The 21405-nt window shown below is 43.2% G+C and overlaps 1 protein-coding gene across 1 annotated transcript in view; it reads left to right on the top strand.

Annotated features, from left to right (window-relative positions):
- The window catches only part of ahsa1b (AHA1, activator of heat shock protein ATPase homolog 1b), a 37561-nt gene extending 16595 nt beyond the window's left edge, over positions 1 to 20966 (top strand). The window contains exons 7-9 of the mRNA XM_070879612.1: positions 4537 to 4638; positions 6386 to 6437; positions 18563 to 20966. Coding sequence (XP_070735713.1) covers positions 4537 to 4638; positions 6386 to 6437; positions 18563 to 18735 — 327 coding nt within the window. The 3' untranslated portion in view covers positions 18736 to 20966. The remainder of the gene's footprint in view (positions 1 to 4536; positions 4639 to 6385; positions 6438 to 18562) is intronic.
- Positions 20967 to 21405: the final 439 nt, after the last annotated feature.

Genomic DNA, 21405 nt, shown 5'->3' with positions numbered 1-21405 from the left:
ACCCCACCTCCTTTTCCTTTTATTCTATCCTTCCTGAATGTTGAATACCCCTGGATGCTGAGTTCCCAGCCCTGATCATCCTGGAGCCACGTCTCCGTAATCCCAATCACATCATATTTGTTAACATCTATTTGCACAGTTAATTCATCCACCTTATTGCGGATACTCCTTGCATTAAGACACAAAGCCTTCAGGCTTGTTGTTTTAACACCCTTTTTCCTTTTAGAATTTTGCTGTACAGTGGCCCTTTTTGTTTTTTGTCTTGGGTTTCTCTGCCCTCCACTTTTCCTCATCTCCTTTCTGTCTTTTGCTTTTGTCTCCTTTTTGTTTCCCTCTGTCTCCCTGCATTGATTCCCATCCCCCTGCCGTATTAGTTTAACTCCTCCCCAACAGCACTAGCAAACACTCCCCCTAGGACATTGGTTCCGGGCTTGCCCAGGTGCAGACCGTCCGCTTTGTACTGGTCCCACCTCCCCCAGAACCGGTTCCAATGCCCCAGGAATTTGAATCCCTCCCTGCTGCACCACTGCTCAAGCCATGTATTCATCTGCGCTATCCTGCGATTCCTACTCTGACTAGCACGTGGCACTGGTAGCAATCCCGAGATTACTACTTTTGAGGTCCTACTTTTTAATTTAGCTCCTAGCTCCTTAAATTCGTTTCGTAGGACCTCATCCCTTTTTTTTTTAACCTATGTCATTGGTACCAATGTGCACCACGACAACTGGCTGTTCTCTCTCCTTTTTTAGAATGTCCTGCACCCGCTCAGAGACGTCCTTAACCCTTGCACTAGGGAGGCAACATACCATCCTGGAGTCTCGGTTGTGGCCGCAGAAACGCCTATCTATTCCCCTGACAATTGAATCCCCTATCACTATTGCTCTCCCACTCTTTTTCCTCCCATCCTGTTCAACAGAGCCAGCCATGGTGCCATGAACTTGGCTGCTGCTGCCCTCCCCTGATGAGTCATCCCCCTCAACAGTACTCAAAGCAGTGTATCTGTTTTGCAGGGGGATGACCACAGGGGACCCCTGCACTACCTTCCTTGCACTGTTCTGCCTGCTGGTCTTCCATTCCCTATCTGGCTGTGGACCTTTCGCCTGCGGTAAGACCAACTCGTTACACGTGCTACTCACGTCATTCTCAGCATCGTGGATGCTCCAGAGTGAATCCACCCTCAGCTCCAACTCCGCAACGCGGTCCGTCAGGAGCTGGAGGTGGATACACTTCTCACACACGTAGTCGTCAGGAACACTGGTGTCGTCCCTGAGTTCCCACATGGTACAGGAGGAGCATAACACGTGACTGAGCTCTCCTGCCATGACTTAACCCTTAGATAAGCAACAACAATGCTGAAGTTTACTCACTGTTATAGAAGAGAAAAAAGAAAAACTACTCACCAATCACCAGCCAATCACTTACCCCCTCGGCTGTGACGTCACCTTTGTTTCTTTCTACTTCTTTTTTGCCTTCTCCCTGTAGCTGCACCAAGTGTCTTGTGATGGAGGAGCATGTGCAAGTTTAGGAGCAGCCATCAAGCCTGTCATCTTGGTTGGGAAGAAGACAAGGCAGGGTTCCTAAGAGGAGGAGGAGAAAGAAAGGAAGCTTTCAAACAAGTGATCATTTGTTTCTGTATCTTTGCATTGCTTCTTTGCTTGATGGAGGGCAAGGTACAGCTTCAGGCCTATGCTCCTGGAGTTTGGATCTTTGTGCTCTGAAGGAGCGTGGGAGAAGTAGGTCAATCAAATGGAAGGATTGGCCAGTTGTGTGTCAATTGGTGGAGGAGTTTTCCCACCATGTACTCTGGGCCCAGGTTTTGTAGCAAGGGAGAAATCCACCCTCAACTTAACGGTATTACATAGGATATACGGCATAGAAACTGGCCATTTGACCCAACCAGTCCATGCTGGCGTTTATGCTCCACTCAAGCCTCCTCCTGTCTTTCCTCATCTAACACTATCAGCATAACCATCTCTTCCCTTCTCCCTCATATGCTTATCTAGCCTTCCCTTAAATCCATCTATACAATTCACCTCAATTGCTCCCTGTGGTAGAAAGTTCCACATTTTCACCACCCTCTGGGTAAAGAAGTTTCTTCTGAATTCCCTGTTTGATTTGTTGGTGACCATCTTATATTGATGGCCCCGGATGGCCCGAACAGCTCCTCGGCAGAATATATTTTTCTTGAACTCTGTTGATCACCATTTTAAATGTTTCCCATTGTTGTTCTACGTAATTGTTTGCCAATATTGTTGTCCATTTTGTTTTCCCACGTTCTGTTCTCAGCCCCTCAATCAGCTTTTCTCCAATCTATTTCCCTGGCCGCCGTCATATTTGTGTCCTTCTCAATTATTATCTTAAAGCATATTGTATTATATTATGGTCACTATTGCCTAGATGTTTTCCTACTTTTACTTCTCTTAGCTGCTCTGGTTCATTCCCACTAGACCATTACTAGTGTTTTTGTTTAACTAGCAAACGGGGGATGAAAACTATAATAGTGGCACTCTTGTATGCCAACAACTTGTACGCTGACTGTCTCTTTTTTGAGTTTAGAGATGTCCAAGAATAATAACTGCTTCAACATGCTGTGTAAAAGTAGTGCTGTAAAATTATAATGCCTTATTAGTTTACTAATTTATTAGTTACTAGTATCTAGCTTGAAATGTGTGATTTTGTTTTTTATTTGGATCTTGCAATCCAACAACTAGTATACATAATTACTTTATCCATATTAAATGTGCTGGCTCATTGACATTGTTTGATGTTAGTCATACCATAATTGGTAGTAGGCCACTTGGCCCATCGTGCCTGTGCTGGCTCATTGAAAGAGCTTTCCAATTAGACCCATTCCCCATAGCTCGTCAAATTTTTATTTTCCCGTATATATCCAATTCCCTTTTTTTGAAAGTTACTATTGAATCTGCTTCCACCACCCATTCAGGCAGTGCATTCCAGATCATCATAACTAGTCTCTTTAAAAAAAATTCTCGCCGTCTTTTCCTCTTTCCGCCCCTGCAAATTATCTTCAAGTTCCTAGCTGGTTGTCACAGCACAGAACTGCCTTTAGTTTTGGCAATGCGATCAATCCACTTGTTTAAACGAGAAGACCCATAGTTAGAGTTGGGAAAGGAAAGTAGAAACATTGCTATAGTATGGAATTTAGTAGGGATGCTGTCTTGAGGTATAACTCGTGTTTTAAAACTGGGGGTCCTGGACCGTAAGGGTATGTAAGGTGATTCTAAAGGAGCTGAAGTCATAAGGTTTTCTATATCTACTGACCTTACTGGCAGTTATTTCTGTTGCTGTGCATAATATGTGATGATGGAACTGTTTCATTTTGGATATCTGCTATTGTCTTTTAGGACAAGGGGTCTGTGGTAAGTTTCAGGGGGTTCTCCACACAATTTGAAAAACACTAGGATAGTTGCATATTTAAGGGAAGTAGGGAATTTTATTGTATCGCAGCAGCCTGACTGTGCATTTTTAAAATGGATAGAAATGAAGCCAAGGACATACTATTTAAAAAATATCTCCACTGAACACTGGAAAGGTGCTGTCATGCTGTGTACTCTGCAGTCCCCTCATGGAGGAATCTCACTCAAATTATCAGCTAGGGTTGAGGGGTGGGGCTGGAGGTGAAAGACCTTCGAGCAGAATTTGTCAACCCCAGACTCCTTATCCTCCCAATAATGTATCCTTTTAAAAGAATTCCTTGCATTTATTCAGTAGCAGTCATGGCTCTCCAACATCTGGTGCTTCTGGTAAAATGAGTGAAGTGACTTCTATTGGCAAACTAATCTAGTGAATAATTAATTGGTTGTGTTCAGGTGGAAGTGAGGAATGTTACACTGGGGAGGACTTTCATGCTCTTCAAATCTGTGGCAGATGGTAAGGTCTCGAAGTGCAGTGCTTCCTTAATGCTGCACTAGTGACCTCCTAGATCATGAGAATGGATTTGAACTCTCAACCAACTAATCCAGAGGTGAGCAAGCTAATGCTTGAGCTGCCTCCTAACTGGTTTCACACTTCGATGGCAATAGGTGGACTTGACATATTCAATTTGGGTTGAGGCACTATGGAAAATACCCCAGACCAACATTAACTGGCTGAGACATGTATGTATGTATGCTCGTTCTTCTGGTACAACCACTCTCCAGAAATGTCGCCAACCCTGTCTGCACTACTGGTATAATAATTACGATAAAAACATGGTCAGCGTTTTACCAGCTAGATTTTTGGCAGTGTAGTAAATATTGGTAAGTTTGAAATGATGGACAAGATAGTTGGATTGTCTTTCCGGTAAATAATTGTCGTTTTAAAGTGTGCGTGCGCGTTTGGATTATCTGTTCGTTCCTCTCTTCGATGGTACTCGAAGTACTGACTCGAGGCTATTTGCATTGAAGTGATGCAGTTGGAAATTGTAATCAGCAATGATGATCAAGTGGGGAGAAAGAGTCGGAGAGACACTTGCTCGTAAATGAGATAAATGGTTAGTTCTAAGACTTAAAAATGATATTGTCCATCTAATTTCAGCTTATCCAGGCTTTCACACATGCACCAGCAGTCGTAGAGGCTGCCAAGGGAGGAAAATTCCAACTACTTGATGGGAACGTCAGCGGAGAATTCTTGGAACTGGTGAGCATCTGCATTTAAAACCTTGCGTTACAGGTTTCATAACTTCGAAATGTGTAGGGCCTTGAATAGAAGCTGAACTTTCTGTGCATCTTCTCTCTCAAATCTAAGCTGCATTTACAGACCAGGCAATGTATGCTAATGACCTCCTTGATAAAGGTGGTGCTGCCTATTTTGTATGTTAAAAGCAAACTGGTGAAAGGATCATAGGGTAACATTGAATGGATATAGTTACAAAAGCAGTGCAATATTTTCCAAGGTTGCACTCCATAAATTCAAATTTATAGGTGGCATACTCTTTGAAAAGGACAGTTGAATTTTTCCTCATTCTCTTTCCTCATCATTAACCAAGAACCTTATTTCCTGCATTTACTAACCAGAGAATCAGCAGCCAACCTTCCAAAGCCTCTGTTGTTGCCTCTCTGTAAAAGGATGAGATGTATGCAGCAGATATTCCCACTAATCTCTCGTGCGCTCCTATTGTGGGGAAATTTACGTGTCTACTACATCTCCAGCTAATGACCTTCCCACTGTGCCACCAGGCATTTTGCAGCAAATTGCCTCTAATTGCTTACAAAGACAATAGCCAACTTGGCCTACTGGTTGTGTCCAATATTGAAGTCGTCTTAGGCAGTTCCCCAGAGTCGAGGGTGACTTGTTTCCACACTAAAATGAGTTCTAAGGTGACTGAGACCAATACGGGATCTACAGTCTCTGTCACAGGTGGGGCAAATGGTGGTTGGAGGGACGGATGGGTGGGTTGCATGATTTGTCGTATGCTCCTTCCTTCCGCTTTTTGTGCTTGGCTTCCGCTTCTTCCGGGCGAAAAGACTCTGAAGTGTTCGGTGCCTTCTTGGAAGCTCCTCCTCCACTTTGAGCGGACTTGGGCCAGGGATTCCCAAGAGTCCGTGGGGATGTTGCATTTTTTCAAGGAGGCTTTGAGGGTGTCCTTGAAGCGTTTTCTCTGCCCACCTGGGGATCGCAGGCCGTGAAGTAGCTCTGAGTAGAGCGCTTGTTTCGGGAGTCTAGCATCGGGCATGCGGACAATGTGGCCCGTCCACCGGAGCTGGTCAAGCGTGGGGATGTTGGCTGAGAGAATATGCTGACATTGGTGTGGAAGCAGTGTTGGTGGTACTTCTCCAGTGCTTTGAGGTGCCTGCTGTACATAGTCCACGTCTCTGAAGCATATAGGAGGGAGGGTATCACTACTGCTCTGTAGACCATGAGCTTGGTGCTGGGTTTGAGGTCCTGGTCTTCGAACACTCTTTTCCTCAGGCGGCTGAAGGCTGCACTGGCACACAGAAGGCAGTGTTGGACTTCGTCATCGATGTCTGTCCTTGCTGATAGTAGGCTCTCAAGCTATGGGAAGTGGAAATATTGGAATCACCAGCATGTGAGAAATTTTGCTTGAATGATCTTGGTAACACCTTGACTTCTTGTATAAGTGTAATGTTGAAATTTTTTAATATCTAAGCAGTTGTAAGTCTGACTGACCAATTTCCTCTTTTTTTTTATCATTGTTGAAGTGTGATTTTTAAAATTGAGAAATTCAAAAAGGTTACCAGGTCTAAGCATGTTAATCTGCAGTAAAATTAGCATGCTTAATCCTCAAGTCAAAACTTTGGTAGCTGGAATTTAAAGTAATTTTTGTGGTGTTTTTTGTTCCAAATATTCACTAAAGTACTTGCTGTTACTGGTGGTGCTTTTATTGTACAATGTTATCAAACAATACTGATAATTTTTATTTTAGGTTTCTGAGCAACGGATTGTTATGAAGTGGAGGTACAGGTCATGGCCAACTGGTACGTTTCTCTTTGCAGAGTTAATTGCTGAATGTAATCTTACCCTTGATTGATTGGAATTGAACTTTCACAACTGATAATCAAACCCAGAAACTACACTATTCACTGGGTTTGATTTTCAACACCTGGAAACAGTATGAACTGGCAGTATATGAGTTTGTGGATACAACATTGATTGCGTTGCGAGGGGGGAGGCCTTACTTTTATAGTGAGTAGGGTTTTTAATTTTATTACCAATAATCCAGGAAAAACGAGTATGTGAATAAAGTTTAGAATACATGGGACAGTGAAGTGGTTTTCTTTTGCCAGTTGTAACGCAACTACAGCTGGGTGACAATAGAGACCTTTTTTATGATAAATCTACAAACTGTGTCTCAAAGTTCTACACCTGTTTGAAAAATGTATCTGGACTTTTCTCCCTCATGAAACGGTGACAATTCTGGTCTCTTGCATAAGAACATAAGAATTAGGAACAGGAGTAGGCCATCTAGCCCCTCAAGCCTGCTCTGCCATTCAACAAGATCATGGCTGATCTGGCCGTGAACTCTGCTCCACTTGCCTGCCTGCTCCCCATAACCCTTAATTCCCTTATTGCTTAAAAATCTATCTGTGATTTGAATACATTCAATGAGCTAACCTCAACTGCTTCCTTGGGCAGAGAATTCCACAGATTCACAACCCTCTGGGAGAAGAAATTCCTTCTCAACTCGGTTTTAAATTGGCTCCCCTGTATTTTGAGGTTGTGCCCCCTAGTTCTAGTCTCTGACCAGTGGAAACAACCTCTCTGGCTCTATCTTGTCTATCCCTTTCATTATTTTAAATATTTCTATAAGATCACCCCTCATCCTTCTGAACTCCAACGAGTAAAGATCCAGTCTACTCAATCTATCATCATAAGGTTAACCCCCTCATCTCCGGAATCAGCCAAGTGAATCGTCTCTACCCCCTCCAAAGCCAGTATATCCTTCCTTAAATAAGGTGACCAAAACTGCACACAGTACTCCAGGTGTGACCTCACCTATATCCTGTACAGTTGCAGCAGGACCTCCCTGCTTTTGTACTCCATCCCTCTCGCAATGAAGGCCAACATTCCATTCGCCTTCCTGATTACCTGCAAAATTAATTTTTGGGATTCATGCAAAAGGACCCCCAGGTCCTCTGTACCGTAGCATGTTGTAATTTCTCCCCATTCAAATAATATTCCCTTTTACTGTTTTTTTTTCCCCAAGGTGGATGACCTCACATTTTCCGACATTGTATTCCATCTGCCAAACCTATCTAAATCTCTTTGCAGCCTCTCTGTGTCCTCTACACAACCCGCTTTCCCACTAATCTTTGTCATCTGCAAATTTTGCTGCACTACGCTCTGTCCCCTCTTCCAGGTCATCTATGTATATTGTAAACAGTTGTGGTCCCAGCACCAATCCCTGTGGCACACCACCAACCACCAATTTCCAACCCGAAAAGGACCCATTTATCCCGACTCTCTGCTTTCTATTAGCCAGCCAATTCTCAATCCATGCTAATACATTTTCTCTGTCTCCGCGTACCTTTATCTTCTGCAATAACCTTTTGTGTGGCACCTTATCGAATGCCTTTTGGAAATCTAAATACACCACATCCATCGGTACACCTCTATCCACCATGCTCGTTACATCCTCAAAGAATTCCAGTAAATTAGTTAAACATGATTTCCTGTTCATGAATCCATGTTGCGTCTGCTTGATTGCACTATTCCTATCTAGATGGCCTGCTATTTCTTCCTTAATGATAGCTTCAAGCATTTTCCCCACTACAGATGTTAAACTAACCGGCCTAAAGTTACCTTTTGTCTGCCCCCTTTTTTAAACAGAGGCATTACATTAGCTGCTTTCCAATCCGCTGGTCCCTCTCCAGAGTTCAGAGAATTTTGATAGAAACATAGAAAATAGGTGCAGGAGTAGGCCATTCGGCCCTTCTAGCCTGCACCGCCATTCAATGAGTTCATGGCTGAACATGCAACTTCAGTACCCCATTCCTGCTTTCTCACCATACCCCTTGATTCCCCGAGTAGTAAGGACTTCATCTAACTCCTTTTTGAATATATTTAGTGAATTGGCCTCAACAACTTTCTGTGGTAGAGAATTCCACAGGTTCACCACTCTCTGGGTGAAGAAATTCCTCCTCATCTCGGTCCTAAATGGCTTCCCCCTTATCCTTAGACTGTGACCCCTGGTTCTGGACTTCCCCAACATTGGGAACATTCTTCCTGCATCTAGCCTGTCTAACCCCGTCAGAATTTTAAACGTTTCTATGAGGTCCCCTCTCATTCTTCTGAACTCCAGTGAATGCAAGCCCAGTTGATCCAGTCTTTCTTGATAGGTCAGTCCCGCCATCCCGGGAATCAGTCTGGTGAACCTTCGCTGCACTCCCTCAATAGCAAGAATGTCCTTCCTCAGGTTAGGAGACCAAAACTGTACACAATACTCCAGGTGTGGCCTCACCAAGGCCCTGTACAACTGTAGCAACACCTCCCTGCCCCTGTACTCAAATCCCCTCGCTATGAAGGCCAACATGCCATTTGCTTTCTTAACCGCCTGCTGTACCTGCATGCCAACCTTCAATGACTGATGTACCATGACACCCAGGTCTCTTTGCACCTCCCCTTTTCCTAATCTGTCACCATTCAGATAATAGTCTGTCTCTCTGTTTTTACCACCAAAGTGGATAACCTCACATTTATCCACATTATACTTCATCTGCCATGCATTTGCCCACTCACCTAACCTATCCAAGTCGCTCTGCAGCCTCATAGAATCCTCCTTGCAGCTCACACTGCCACCCAACTTAGTGTCATCTGCAAATTTGGAGATACTACATTTAATCCCCTCGTCTAAATCATTAATGTACAGTGTAAACAGCTGGGGCCCCAGTACACAACCTTGTGGTACCCCACTAGTCACTGCCTGCCATTCTGAAAAGTCCCCATTTACTCCTACTCTTTGCTTCCTGTCTGACAACCAGTTCTCAATCCATGTCAGCACACTAACCCCAATCCCATGTGCTTTAACTTTGCACATTAATCTCTTGTGTGGGACCTTGTCGAAAGCCTTCTGAAAGTCCAAATATACCACATCAACTGGTTCTCCCTTGTCCACTCTGCTGGAAACAGCCTCAAAAAATTCCAGAAGATTTGTCAAGCATGATTTCCCTTTCACAAATCCATGCTGACTTGGACCTATCATATTACCTCTTTCCACTGCTATGACATCCTTAATAATTGATTCCATCATTTTACCCACTACCGATGTCAGGCTGACCGGTCTATAATTCCCTGTTTTCTCTCTCCCTCCTTTTTTAAAAAGTGGGGTTACATTGGCTACCCTCCACTCCATAGGAACTGATCCAGAGTCAATGGAATGTTGGAAAATGACTGTCAATGCATCCACTATTTCCAAGGCCACCTCCTTAAGTACTCTGGGATGCAGTCCATCAGGCCCTGGGGATTTATCGGCCTTCAATCCCATCAATTTCCCCAACACAATTTCCTGACTAATAAGGATTTTCCTCAGTTCCTCCTCCTTACTAGACCCTCCGACCCCTTTTATATCCGGAAGGTTGTTTGTGTCCTCCTCAGTGAATACCGAACCAAAGTACTTGTTCAATTGGTCTGCCATTTCTTTGTTCCCCGTTATGACTTCCCCTGATTCTGACTGCAGGGGAGCTACGTTTGTCTTTACTAACCTTTTTCTCTTTACATATCTATAGAAACTTTTGCAATCCGTCTTAATGTTCCCTGCAAGCTTCTTCTCGTACTCTATTTTCCCTGCCCTAATCAAACCCTTTGTCCTCCTCTGCTGAGTTCTAAATTTCTCCCAGTCCCCGGGTTCGCTGCTATTTCTGGCCAATTTGTATGCCACTTCCTTGGCTTTAATGCTATTCCTGATTTCCCTTGATAGCCACGGTTGAGCCACCTTTCCTTTTTTATTTTTACGACAGACAGGAATGTACAATTGTTGTAGTTCATCCATGCGGTCTCTAAATGTCTGCCATTGCCCATCCACAGTCAACCCCTTCAGTATCATTTGCCAATCTATCCTAGCCAATTCACGCCTCATACCTTCAAAGTTACCCTTCTTTAAGTTCTGGACCATGGTCTCTGAATTAACTGTTTCATTCTCCATCCTAATGCAGAATTCCACCATATTATGGTCACTCTTCCCCAAGGGGCCTCGCACAACGAGATTGCTAATTAATCCTCTCTCATTACACAACACCCAGTCTAAGATGGCCTCCCCCCTAGTTGGTTCCTCGACATATTGGTCTAAAAAACCATCCCTTATGCACTCCAGGAAATCCTCCTCTACCGTATTGCTTCCAGTTTGGTTAACCCAATCTATGTGCATATTAAAGTCACCCATTATAACTGCTGCACCTTATAACAAATGCATCTGCTATAACTTCCGCCATCTCTTTTAATACCCTGGGATGCATTGCATCAGGACCAGGGGACTTGTCTACCTTGAGTCCCATTAGCCTGTCCAGCACTACCCCCCTAGTGATAGTGATTATTTCAAGGTCCTCCCATCCCACATTCCCGTGACCAGCAATTTTTGGCATGGTTCGAAAATGAAGGTCAACCCCTCTGCTATTTCCTCTCTTGATTTGCTCAACAGCCGAGGATACAATTCATCTGGGCCTGTGCACTATTCCACTTTCCAAGGAGCCAAAACCCCCAGATCTCCTCTCTCACTATGTCTATTTCACTCAGAATTTCACCAGTATACTTTTCTGAGTACTAGTGAAGCACTGTGAAGACCGAAGCAAAATAATTGTTTAAGGCCTCAGCCATTTCCACATTTCCCATTATTAAATCCCCCTTCTCATCTTCTAAGGGGCCAACATTTACTTTAATCACTCTTTTCCGTTTTGTATATCAGTAAAAGCTTTTACTATCTTTTTATGTTCTACGCAAGTTTACTTTTGTAATCTATCTTTCCTTTATTGCTTTCTTAGTCATTTTTTGCTGTCGTTTACAATTTTCCCAATCTTCTAGTTTCCCACTACTCTTGGCCACCTTATACGCATTGGTTTTTAATTTGATACTCTCCTTTATTTCCTTGGTTATCCACGGCTGGTTATCCCTTCTCTTACCGCCCTTCTTTTTCACTGGAATATATTTTTGTTGAGCACTATGAAAGAGCTCCTTAAAAGTCCTCCACTGTTCCTCAATTGTGCCACCGTTTAGTCTGTGTTTCCAGTCTACTTTAGCCAATTCTGCCCTCATCCCACTGTAGTCCCCTTTTGTTTAAGCATAGTAAGCTCGTTTGAGACACTACTTCCTCACCCTCAATCTGTATTACAAATTCAACCATACTGTGATCACTCATTCCGAGAGGATCTTTTACCAGGAGATAGTTTATTATTCCTGTCTCATTACACGGGACCAGATCAAAGATATCTTGCTCCCTTGTAGGTTCTGTAACATACTGTTCTAAGAAACAATCCCATATGCATTCTATGAATTCCTCCTCCAGGCTACTGTGCGATTTGATTTGACCAATCGATATGTAGATTAAAATCCCCCATGATTACTGCCGTTCCTTTTTCACATGCCTCCATTATTCCCTTGATTATTGTCCGCCCCACCGTGAAGTTATTATTTGGGGGCCTATAAACTACGCCCACCAGTGATTTTTTTCCCCCTTACTATCTCTAATCTCCACCCACAATGATTCAACATGTTGTTCATTAGAGCCAATATCATCTCTCACAACTGCCCTGATATCATCCTTTATTAACAGAGCTACCCCACCTCCTTTCCCTTCTTGTCTATCTTTCCGAATTGTCAGATAGCCCTATATGTTTAATTCCCAGTCTTGGCCACCCTGCAACCATGTTTCTGTAATGGCCACCAAATCATACCCATTTGTAATGATTTTGTGCCGTCCACTCATTTACTTTATTTCGAATGCTGTGTGCGTTTAGGTGGAGTGTTTTAATACTAGTTTTTAAACCATGATTTTTAATTTTGACCCCTCCTGCAGCCCCTTTATATTCATACATATTGTCCCTTCCTATCACCTTGTGGTTTACACTTACCCCAGTGCTACTCTGCTCTGTTGCCTCCTGCCTTTTGCATTCTTTCTTGGGGTCCTGTTCATCTGAGCACTCACCCACTCTAGCTAGCTCAGAGCTTTCTCCTGGGTTCCAAATACTCCTCGCATTGAGGCACCGAGCTTTCAGGCCTGCCTTTTTATTATACTTTGACCCTTTAAAATTCTGCTGTACAGTGGCCCTTTTTGTTTTTTGCCTGGGGTTTCTCTGCCCTCCACTTTTACTCATCTCCTTTCTGTCTTTTGCTTCTGTCTCCATTTTGTTTCCCTCTGTCTCCCTGCATTAGTTCCCATCCCCCTGCCATATTAGTTTAACTCCTCCCCAGCAGCATTAGCAAACACTCCCCCTAGGACATTGGTTCCGGTCCTGCCCAGGTGCAGACTGTCCGGTTTGTACTGGTCCCATCTCTCCCAGAACTGGTTCCAATGCCCCAGGAATTTGAGTCCATCACTGCTGCACCACTGCTCAAGCCACGTATTCATCTGAGCTATCCTGCCATTCCTACTCTGACTAGCTCGTGGCAATCCTGAGATTACTACTTTTGAGATCCTACTTTTTAATTTAGCTCCTAGCTCCTTAAATTCGTCTTGTAGGACCTTATCCCTTTTTTTGCCTATATCGTTGGTACCAATGTACACCACGACAACTGGTTGTTCACTCTCCCTTTTCAGAATGTCCTGCACCCGCTCCGAGACATCCTTGACCCTTGCACCAGGGAGGCAACATACCATCCTGGAATCTCTTATGCGGCCGCAGAAACGCCCATCTATTCCCCTTACAATGGAATCCCCTATCACTATTGCTTTCCCACTCTTTTTCCTGCCCTCCTGTGCAGCAGAGCCAGCCATGGTGCCATGAACTTGGCGGCGGCTGCTGCTGCCCTCCCCTGATGAGTCATCCCCCTCAACAGTACTCAAAGCGGTGTATCTGTTTTGCAGGGGGATGACCGCAGGGGACCCCTGCACTACCTTCCTTGCACTGCTCTTCCTGCTGGTCTTCCATTCCCTATCTGGCTGTGGACCCTTCACTTATTTTAATCACTCTGCCATTGGCGACCGTACCTTCAGCTGTCTAGACCCTAAACTCCAAAATTCATTCTATAAACATCTCTACCTCTCTATTCCTTGAAGTTCCTTAAAATCTACCTTTTTTTTTTTTGGCCAAGCTTTTAGCCATCTGTCTTAATATCTCTATGTGGCTCGGTGTCACATTTTGTTAACATTCCTGTGAAGTGCCTATAGGGTATTTTACTACATTAAAGGTACTATATAAATACAAGTTGTTTATGCTGTTGAATATAGTTCCACAGGTGCTGGTAGCCTTTTGACCAAGTTCCCATTTTTCTGTGTGTAATCCTGGCAATTGCAGGCTTTTCAATTTGGGGTTGGGGGATATGTTTGATCATTGCAACTGAGCCCAATCCCATTACCTATACCAATATCTAAGTATGCAACTTTCAGCAGGGGTCACTGAGTTGCTGAAGGTTGGAACTTTGGCTTTCACTTCCCACCTTCTAAGCCCATGGATGCTGAAGTGAACTGTAGCACCCCTAACTCTTCTTCAGCTTAACTGACTAACTTGGTAAAATTAAGCTATCTTGTCTATGCTATTTGGTTTAGTACCACATTACACAGAAACATAGAAATTAGGTTTAGGTGCAGGAGCAGGCCATTCAGCCTTTCGAGCCTGCACTGCCATTCAATAAGATCATGGCTGATCATTCAACCTCAGTACCTCTTTCCTGCTTTCTCTCCATACCCCTTGGTCCCTTTGGCCGTAAGGGCCATATCTAACTCCCTTTTGAATATATCCAACAAACTGGCCTCAACAACTTTCTGCGGTAGAGAATTCCACAGGTTAACCACTTTGAGTGAAGAAGTTTCTCCTCATCTCGGTCCTAAATGGCTTACTCCTTATTCTTGGACTGTGACCCCTGGTTCTGGAACTCCCCAGCAATGGGAACATTCTTCCTGCATCTAACCTGTCCAATCCCGTCAGAATTTTATGTTTCTATGAGATCCCCACATTCTTCCAAACTCCAGTGGATACAAGCCCAGTTGATCAAGTCTCTCCTCATATGTCAGTCCTGCCATCCCGGGAATCAATCTGGGGAACCTTCGCTGTACTCTCTCAATAGCAAGAACATCCTTCCTTAGATTAGGAGACCAAAACTGAACACAATATTCCAGGTGGGGCCTCACCAAGGCCCTGTACAACTGCAGTAAGACCTCCCTGCTATACTCAAATCCTCTAGCTATGAAGGCTAACTTGCCATTTGCTGCCTTCACCACCTACTCTACCTGCATGCCAAACTTCAATGACTGATGTACCATGACACCCAGGTCTCGTTGCACCTTCCCTTTTCCTAATCTGTCACCATTCAGATAATATTCTGCCTTCGTGTTTTTGCCACCAAAGTGGATAACCTCACATTTATCCACATTATACTGCATCTGCCATGCATTTGCCCACTCAACTAACCTGTCCAAGTCACCCTGCAGCCTCTTGGCATCCTCCTCACACCGCCACCCAGCTTAGTGTCATCTGTAAACTTGGAGATGTTACATTCAATTCCTTCATCTAAATCATTGATTTATATTGTAAATAGCTGGGGTCCCACCACTGAACCCTGCGGCACCCCACTGGTCACTGAAAAGGACCTGTTTATTCCGACTCTGCTTCCTGTCTGTCAACCAGTTCTCTATCCACGTCAATACATTACCCCCAATACCATGTGCTTTAATTTTGCACACTAATCTCTTGTGTAGGACCTTGTCAAAAGCCTTTTGAAAGTCCAAATATACCACATCCACTGGTTCTCCCTTGTCCACTATTCTAGTTACATCCTCAAAAAATTCTCAAGATTTGTCAAGCATGATTTCCCCTTCATAAATCCATGCTGACTTGTACCGATCCTGTCACAGCTTTCCAAATGCGCCGCTATTTCATCTTGAATTTCATCATTTTCCCCACCACTGATGTCCGGCTAACCGGTCTATAATTCTCTTGTTTTCGCTCCCTTTTTTTTAAAAAAGTGGTGTTACATTAGCTACCCTCCAGTCCAATAGAATGTTGGAAAATGATCACCAATGAATCCACTATTTCTAGGGCCACTTCCTTAGGCTGCATCCCAGAGTACTTATCAGGCCCTGGTGATTTATCAGTCTTCAATCCCATCAATTTCCCTAACACAATTTCCTGACTAATAAGGATTTCCTTCAGTTCCTCCTTTTCGCTAGACCCTCTAACCCCTAGTATTTCCAGAAGGTTATTTGTGTCTTCCTTAGTATTTGTTCAATTGGTCTGCCATTTCTTTGTTCCCCATTATAAATTCACCTGATTCTGACTGCAAGGGACCTACGTTTGTCTTCACTAATCTTTTTCTCTTTGCATATCTATAGAAGCTTTTACAGTCAGTTTTTATGTTCCCGGCAGGCTTCCTCTCATACTTTATTTCCCCCTCCTAATTAGACCCTTTGTCCTTCTCTGCTGAATTCTAAATTTCCCCCAGTCCTCAGGTTTGCTGCTTTTTCTGGACAATTTATATGCCTCCCTTGGATTTAACACTATCCCTAATTTCCCTTGTTAGCCACGGTTGAGCTACCTTCCTCTTTATTTTTACTCTAAACAGGGATGTACAATTGTTGTAGTTCATCCATGTGATCTTTAAATGTCTGCCATTGCCTATCCACTGTCAACCCTTTAAGTATCATTTGCCAGTCTATCCTAGCCAATTCACATCTCAAATCATCGAAGTTACCTTTCCTTAAGTTCAGGACCCTCGTCTCTGAATTAACACTGAATTAACACTGAATTAGATGTGCTGGCTGAAGGAAGCTTCATCGAAGATTTTAATGTCTTGTTCAACATGTTGGCCCAAGTTTCCACATGATTTGCTCCTGATTTTTAGGAGCAACTGGTGGAGAACGGAGTATCTTAGAAATCGGAATTCTCCACATTTAAGTTTTCTGCAGTTCTAGTCATTGAGAACAGTTTCACTTTTGAACAGAATTTTTTTTTTCAAAAGTGGGCGTGTCTGGCCACTGACGCCTGATTTGAAAGTTTCCACAGTGAAAACGTACTCCAAACTAACTTAGAATGGAGCAAGTGAAGATTTTTGTAGGCTTGAAAAAACCTTGTCTACACATTAAAAAATCAGGCGCAGGTTACAAATTAGGTGTCGGGAACGAGGTGGAGGTGGGGAGGGGAAGAGAAGTCATTACATTCTACAATAAATCCTTAGTTATACTTATACAAATATTATACAAATAAATCCAACCTGAATAAAAATTTATAAGCAAAGAAAAGATTAAATAAACCATGTTCCTACCTGTGTGAAAGTGCTTCAGGCAGGCCTTTCAGGCAGCGGTTTGCCATCGGGACCGACCAACGGCAGGGGGGAGGGAGGGAGAAGGCAGCAGGAAGCCTCATTACTTGAGGCAGCCGTTTGCCGACGACAGCAGGGGGAGAAAGCTGCAAGAAGCCTCAGTGCTGATCATGGAAGGGCAATGTGGCTTTATTAAAAAATGTTAAAAATTGAACAGCTACAAAGAATTTGAGTAGTCTCAAAAAAGTGCATGTGTCCCGTTTATCACAGTCTATCTTTAATTACAGAATGCACTCCCTCACCCTCACACACAGAAATATCAAGAAAATTAAAATACAAGCCTTTGCAAGGGTTCAATAAACAAATTTTCACTTTTTCTGCAGCACTTTTTAAAATGGCCGAATGCCAATGTTTCCTTCACACTGCGCGAACGCTCCAATGCGCACGCGCAGGGTTGCCGGCACGAAAAAAACTCATTTAAATTGTACCCGCCCCCTCCTACTTACAAAATCGGTGCAAGTGGTAGGCTCCGCCCCCTGGGCGCCGCGCCAAGCAGACATCGAGCTGCAAAGCGCTCGAAAATAGCGCGTTTTTTTTCAGGCGCCGTTTTCGGCGCGAAAAACAGGCGCCCAGCTCGGAGGGGCGCCTGTTTTGCCGCGTGTGGAAACTTGGGGCCGTTGACTTGTTTTTTGTTTCAATTTTCCATCACCTTTGACCCCTGCCACAATTCATACACTTGCCCCCAATTCCATTCCCCTCCTCGGCCACTGTCTCTGATTGAACCAGACTTTGGTGTCCTATTTGACCTAAACCTAAGCATCGGACCCCACATTCTCTCCATCACAAAGGCTGCCTACTTCTACCTCCTCACAGTGCCTGTTTTCACCTAGCCTCAGCCTTCCATCAGTCAATTCCAGACTCAACTATTTCAGTGCTCTCCTGACCAGTCTCCTATTTCCAATAAACTTCAGCACATTCAAAAGTGCTGCCGTGTTCCACTTATCCACCACTCCTGTGCTCGCTGACTTACATCGGCTCCTGGTTCAAATTCTCATCTTCATGTTTAAATCCCTTTTGTGGCCTCACCCACCCCTCTTATCTCTAACCTTCTCCAGCCCTACAACCCTCCCAGAACTCTGTTCTTCCAACTTTGGCTATTTTTGTATCTTGATATCCCTTCACCCTATCCTTGGCAGGCATGCCTTCAACTGTCTAGGCCCCCAGCTCAAATTTCACCCCTGAACTACTTTGTCTCTCCACTTCCCTCCCTCCCTATCTTCCTTTAAGACCCTCATCAAGCTTTTTGCCACCCCTCTTTTTTTGGCTTGGCATTGATTTGTCTGATTACATTTGTGAAGTGCCTTGATGTTTATCTATGTAGCTGTAAAACTACACTAAATGATCAGGGCTTTATTTGAAATAGTGCCTACCTTAGAGTTAGATGTAGTCCTTACTACTCGGGGGATCAAGGGGTATGGCGAGAAAGCAGGAATGAACTGAAGTTACATGTTCAGCCATGAACTCATTGAATGGCAGTGCACGCTCGAAGGGCTGAATGGCCTACTCCTTCCTGCACCTATTTTCTGTTAATTTATTTCATTGCCTATTTAAATTGGTGTCTTGAGAAAAATCTGTCTTCTGTTCATTTTTTGTTTTGTCTGGTTGTTGAAAAACTTACTAATTGCCACTGGCTTATTTTCAGATCATTATGCAACCATAAAACTGACTTTCTACAACAAGAACGATGGAACAGAACTGCAAGTGGAGTGCAAAGGTGTCCCAGTAGGCGAGGAAGATCAGACAAAAGCAGGCTGGCAGCGTTACTACTTTGATGGCATTAAGCAGACTTTTGGATACAATGTACGACTGTTCTAATAGGATGGTCTCAAAATTCCTAGCTAACTTATGAATACAGAAAAGCTTTAGATCTTTGTTCATTTCACTGTTCTGTTCATCATTTTGTTACAATCCAACCAACCTGCAGCTATGACCATGAACTCTTAAATGGATACTTCCAGTAGAATGTTTTTTTTCCATCAGCCAAAAAGCTCATTCAGTTACGTACAGCCTTAGAGTGGGAAATACTTTAACAATCAATCTTGAAGAATTGGAGAACATTGACTGTGTTAATTGTGAAATTTTAAATGAGCAAAAATGTCCCACTGTATGTTGCACAGATGTGTAAAATGCTATCTCTCAACACCAGTGTGACTTTTTAATGGTAACAAATGCAGTATGCTGTAAGATTTAAGTCTATTATGGATTGAGCAGTATCAAGAGAAGTTTGGAGAAGTTACTTGCCTTCCCTTAATCTCACTTCTCATTTTCCCCGCTCTTTCTTCCCCCCCCCCCCCCCCCGAAATAAACTTCTAATTCCATTTTTTTAGAACATCTGCAGTATATGCCTACTCCAGGATCTGAAAAGAACACTTTTTTGTTTAATTCTTAGCTATTTAGGAAAAGCAGATCTCTAACCAGCCATCCAATGCTAATACTGAGTTTCTAATCGATGAACAAGCAATGTTCCAGTGAAGGGATTAAATAAAGCTAAGTGTGGACAAAAAACTTTACTGATGGTTGCAGTTTTTTCAAATGTGACTTTATTACAAATGGCCTTGAGTGATGAGGTGGGTGCAATACATTCTACTGCTGTCACACCAAGGCTCGCATTTTCAGTTGGGTTTTCTATAGGTGGAGCACTTGTAACAAGTTGAGCCATATGGAAGTCTGCTGGCAAAATTAGCCATTTTGTTCATCTATCATGGTCCCATAATAGACAATATAGCATCTTTCTAAGGAACTGCAAGGGAGTAAATATGGCTTGTCATTGCTGCATTATCATACTTTTATAAATCAGCTTCAGATGGGATTTTTCTAATGGCAGAAAGCTGAAGGATGGTTTAATATTGGTACTGGAAATAATGGCCCAAAATTTGCTGGAGTGGGGCATCTCGTGGTGTGGCCCGTTAGACTTTTTCCCTCGTCCTTCAGCTCAAATCTTTTGTGGTGTTATTTGCTTGAAGTGTGGGCTAATAACAGTAGGGCAAGGGGGCATCTGGGACCTTAGTGAATGACCGGACCAACAGTGAGATTGAAGGAAATAGGGTGCTTTAGAGTTAAGTAAGATGCAGAAAGAGAATAGAGGAAAAGGAGGATTGGATTAGGAGAGAACAAAAAAAGTTTTAAAATCATTTGCTATCTATAGAAATGAGACTCCACAGTTTAAATTGTTCCCTTTCTAGGCTCAAGGTTGATTAGATTTATGTTCCTGCAATGCCAGTCATTAAATTACTAGCCCTAACTTCCTATGGCGTGTTTAATTGACAATTAATGCACAAATTTAACATTAAGATGTTTCCACTTGTGTTGAGACCAAAACTAGGGGCCATAAATATAAGATGGTCACTAGTAAATCCAACAAAGAATTCAGGAGAAACTTGCTTAGCCAGAGCGTGGTGAGAATGTGGAACTTGCTACCACAAGGAGGAATTGAGGCATATAGCATCAATGCATTTAAGGGGGAGCTAAATAATTACATGAGGTAGAAAGGAAGAGCGGGACATATTGATAAGGTTGTGGGAAGAGGCTCATGTGGAGCATAGACCAGTTGGGCCGAATTGCCTGTTTGTGATATAAATTCTATAACGAATGAAGCAACTTCATGAAACTAACGGAGGTTGAGGGCAAGCTGTCATTTTCATGAAGTGAGACACACATTGTCTAGCGACTTGTGGCGATTCGTAGCTCACGGGATCTCTCCCTCACTGCAAGTTGCTGACCGATTTACACATTAATGGTGGCGAGTGCCATTGAACTCACTGTTTTGTCTGCAAATTCTGGGTTAATGTCATTGCAAATAAACAATTGATCTGGTCAGATGGCACAAGATTTCATATGGTAAGTGACTTGTATCTTGTGCCTTTTGTGTAATTAAATTTCTACGCGTGATCTGTTTTGTGGTTTGGAACAGTGGACTGGCAGATACTGGGTTAAACATCTCGATGAATTGTACATGTACCAGAACAATAGGTGAAGGCTGATTGTCTATCCCCATGTACATATTAGACTGTCACATGGTACTTTATTAAATGCAATTTCTACTTAAACATTTGTGTTCCTTAAAGACTTCCATGTATACAAATGCCTCAAATGTGCCAATTAATTACTTTGAAATGCAATTTTGGTGTTAAATGTAGGCAACTGTGGCCGCCTTTTACACACAAATATCCAGGCAAACTGAGTTAACTCATGAACTTAATGTTTTGGGAGGTGAACCAGCAGACTTGGGAAAACTTGCTGCTGTCTTACTTAAGGAAGGATATACTGGCTTTGGAGGGGGCACAGACGATTCACTAGGCTGATTCCGGAGATGAGGGGGTTACCTTATGATGATAGATTGAGTAGACTGGGTCTTTACTTGTTGGAGTTCAGAAGGAAGAGGGGTGATCTTATAGAAACATTTAAAATAATGAAAGGGATAGACAAGATAGAGGCAGAGAGGTTGTTTCCACTGGTCGGGGAGACTAGAACTAGGGGGCACAGCCT

Source organism: Pristiophorus japonicus, chromosome 4 (assembly GCF_044704955.1).
Source record: "Pristiophorus japonicus isolate sPriJap1 chromosome 4, sPriJap1.hap1, whole genome shotgun sequence".
Lineage (NCBI taxonomy): Eukaryota > Metazoa > Chordata > Chondrichthyes > Pristiophoridae > Pristiophorus > Pristiophorus japonicus.
The sequence above is the reverse complement of the archived record's forward strand: the minus strand, read 5'-3'. Positions and strand labels throughout refer to the sequence as shown.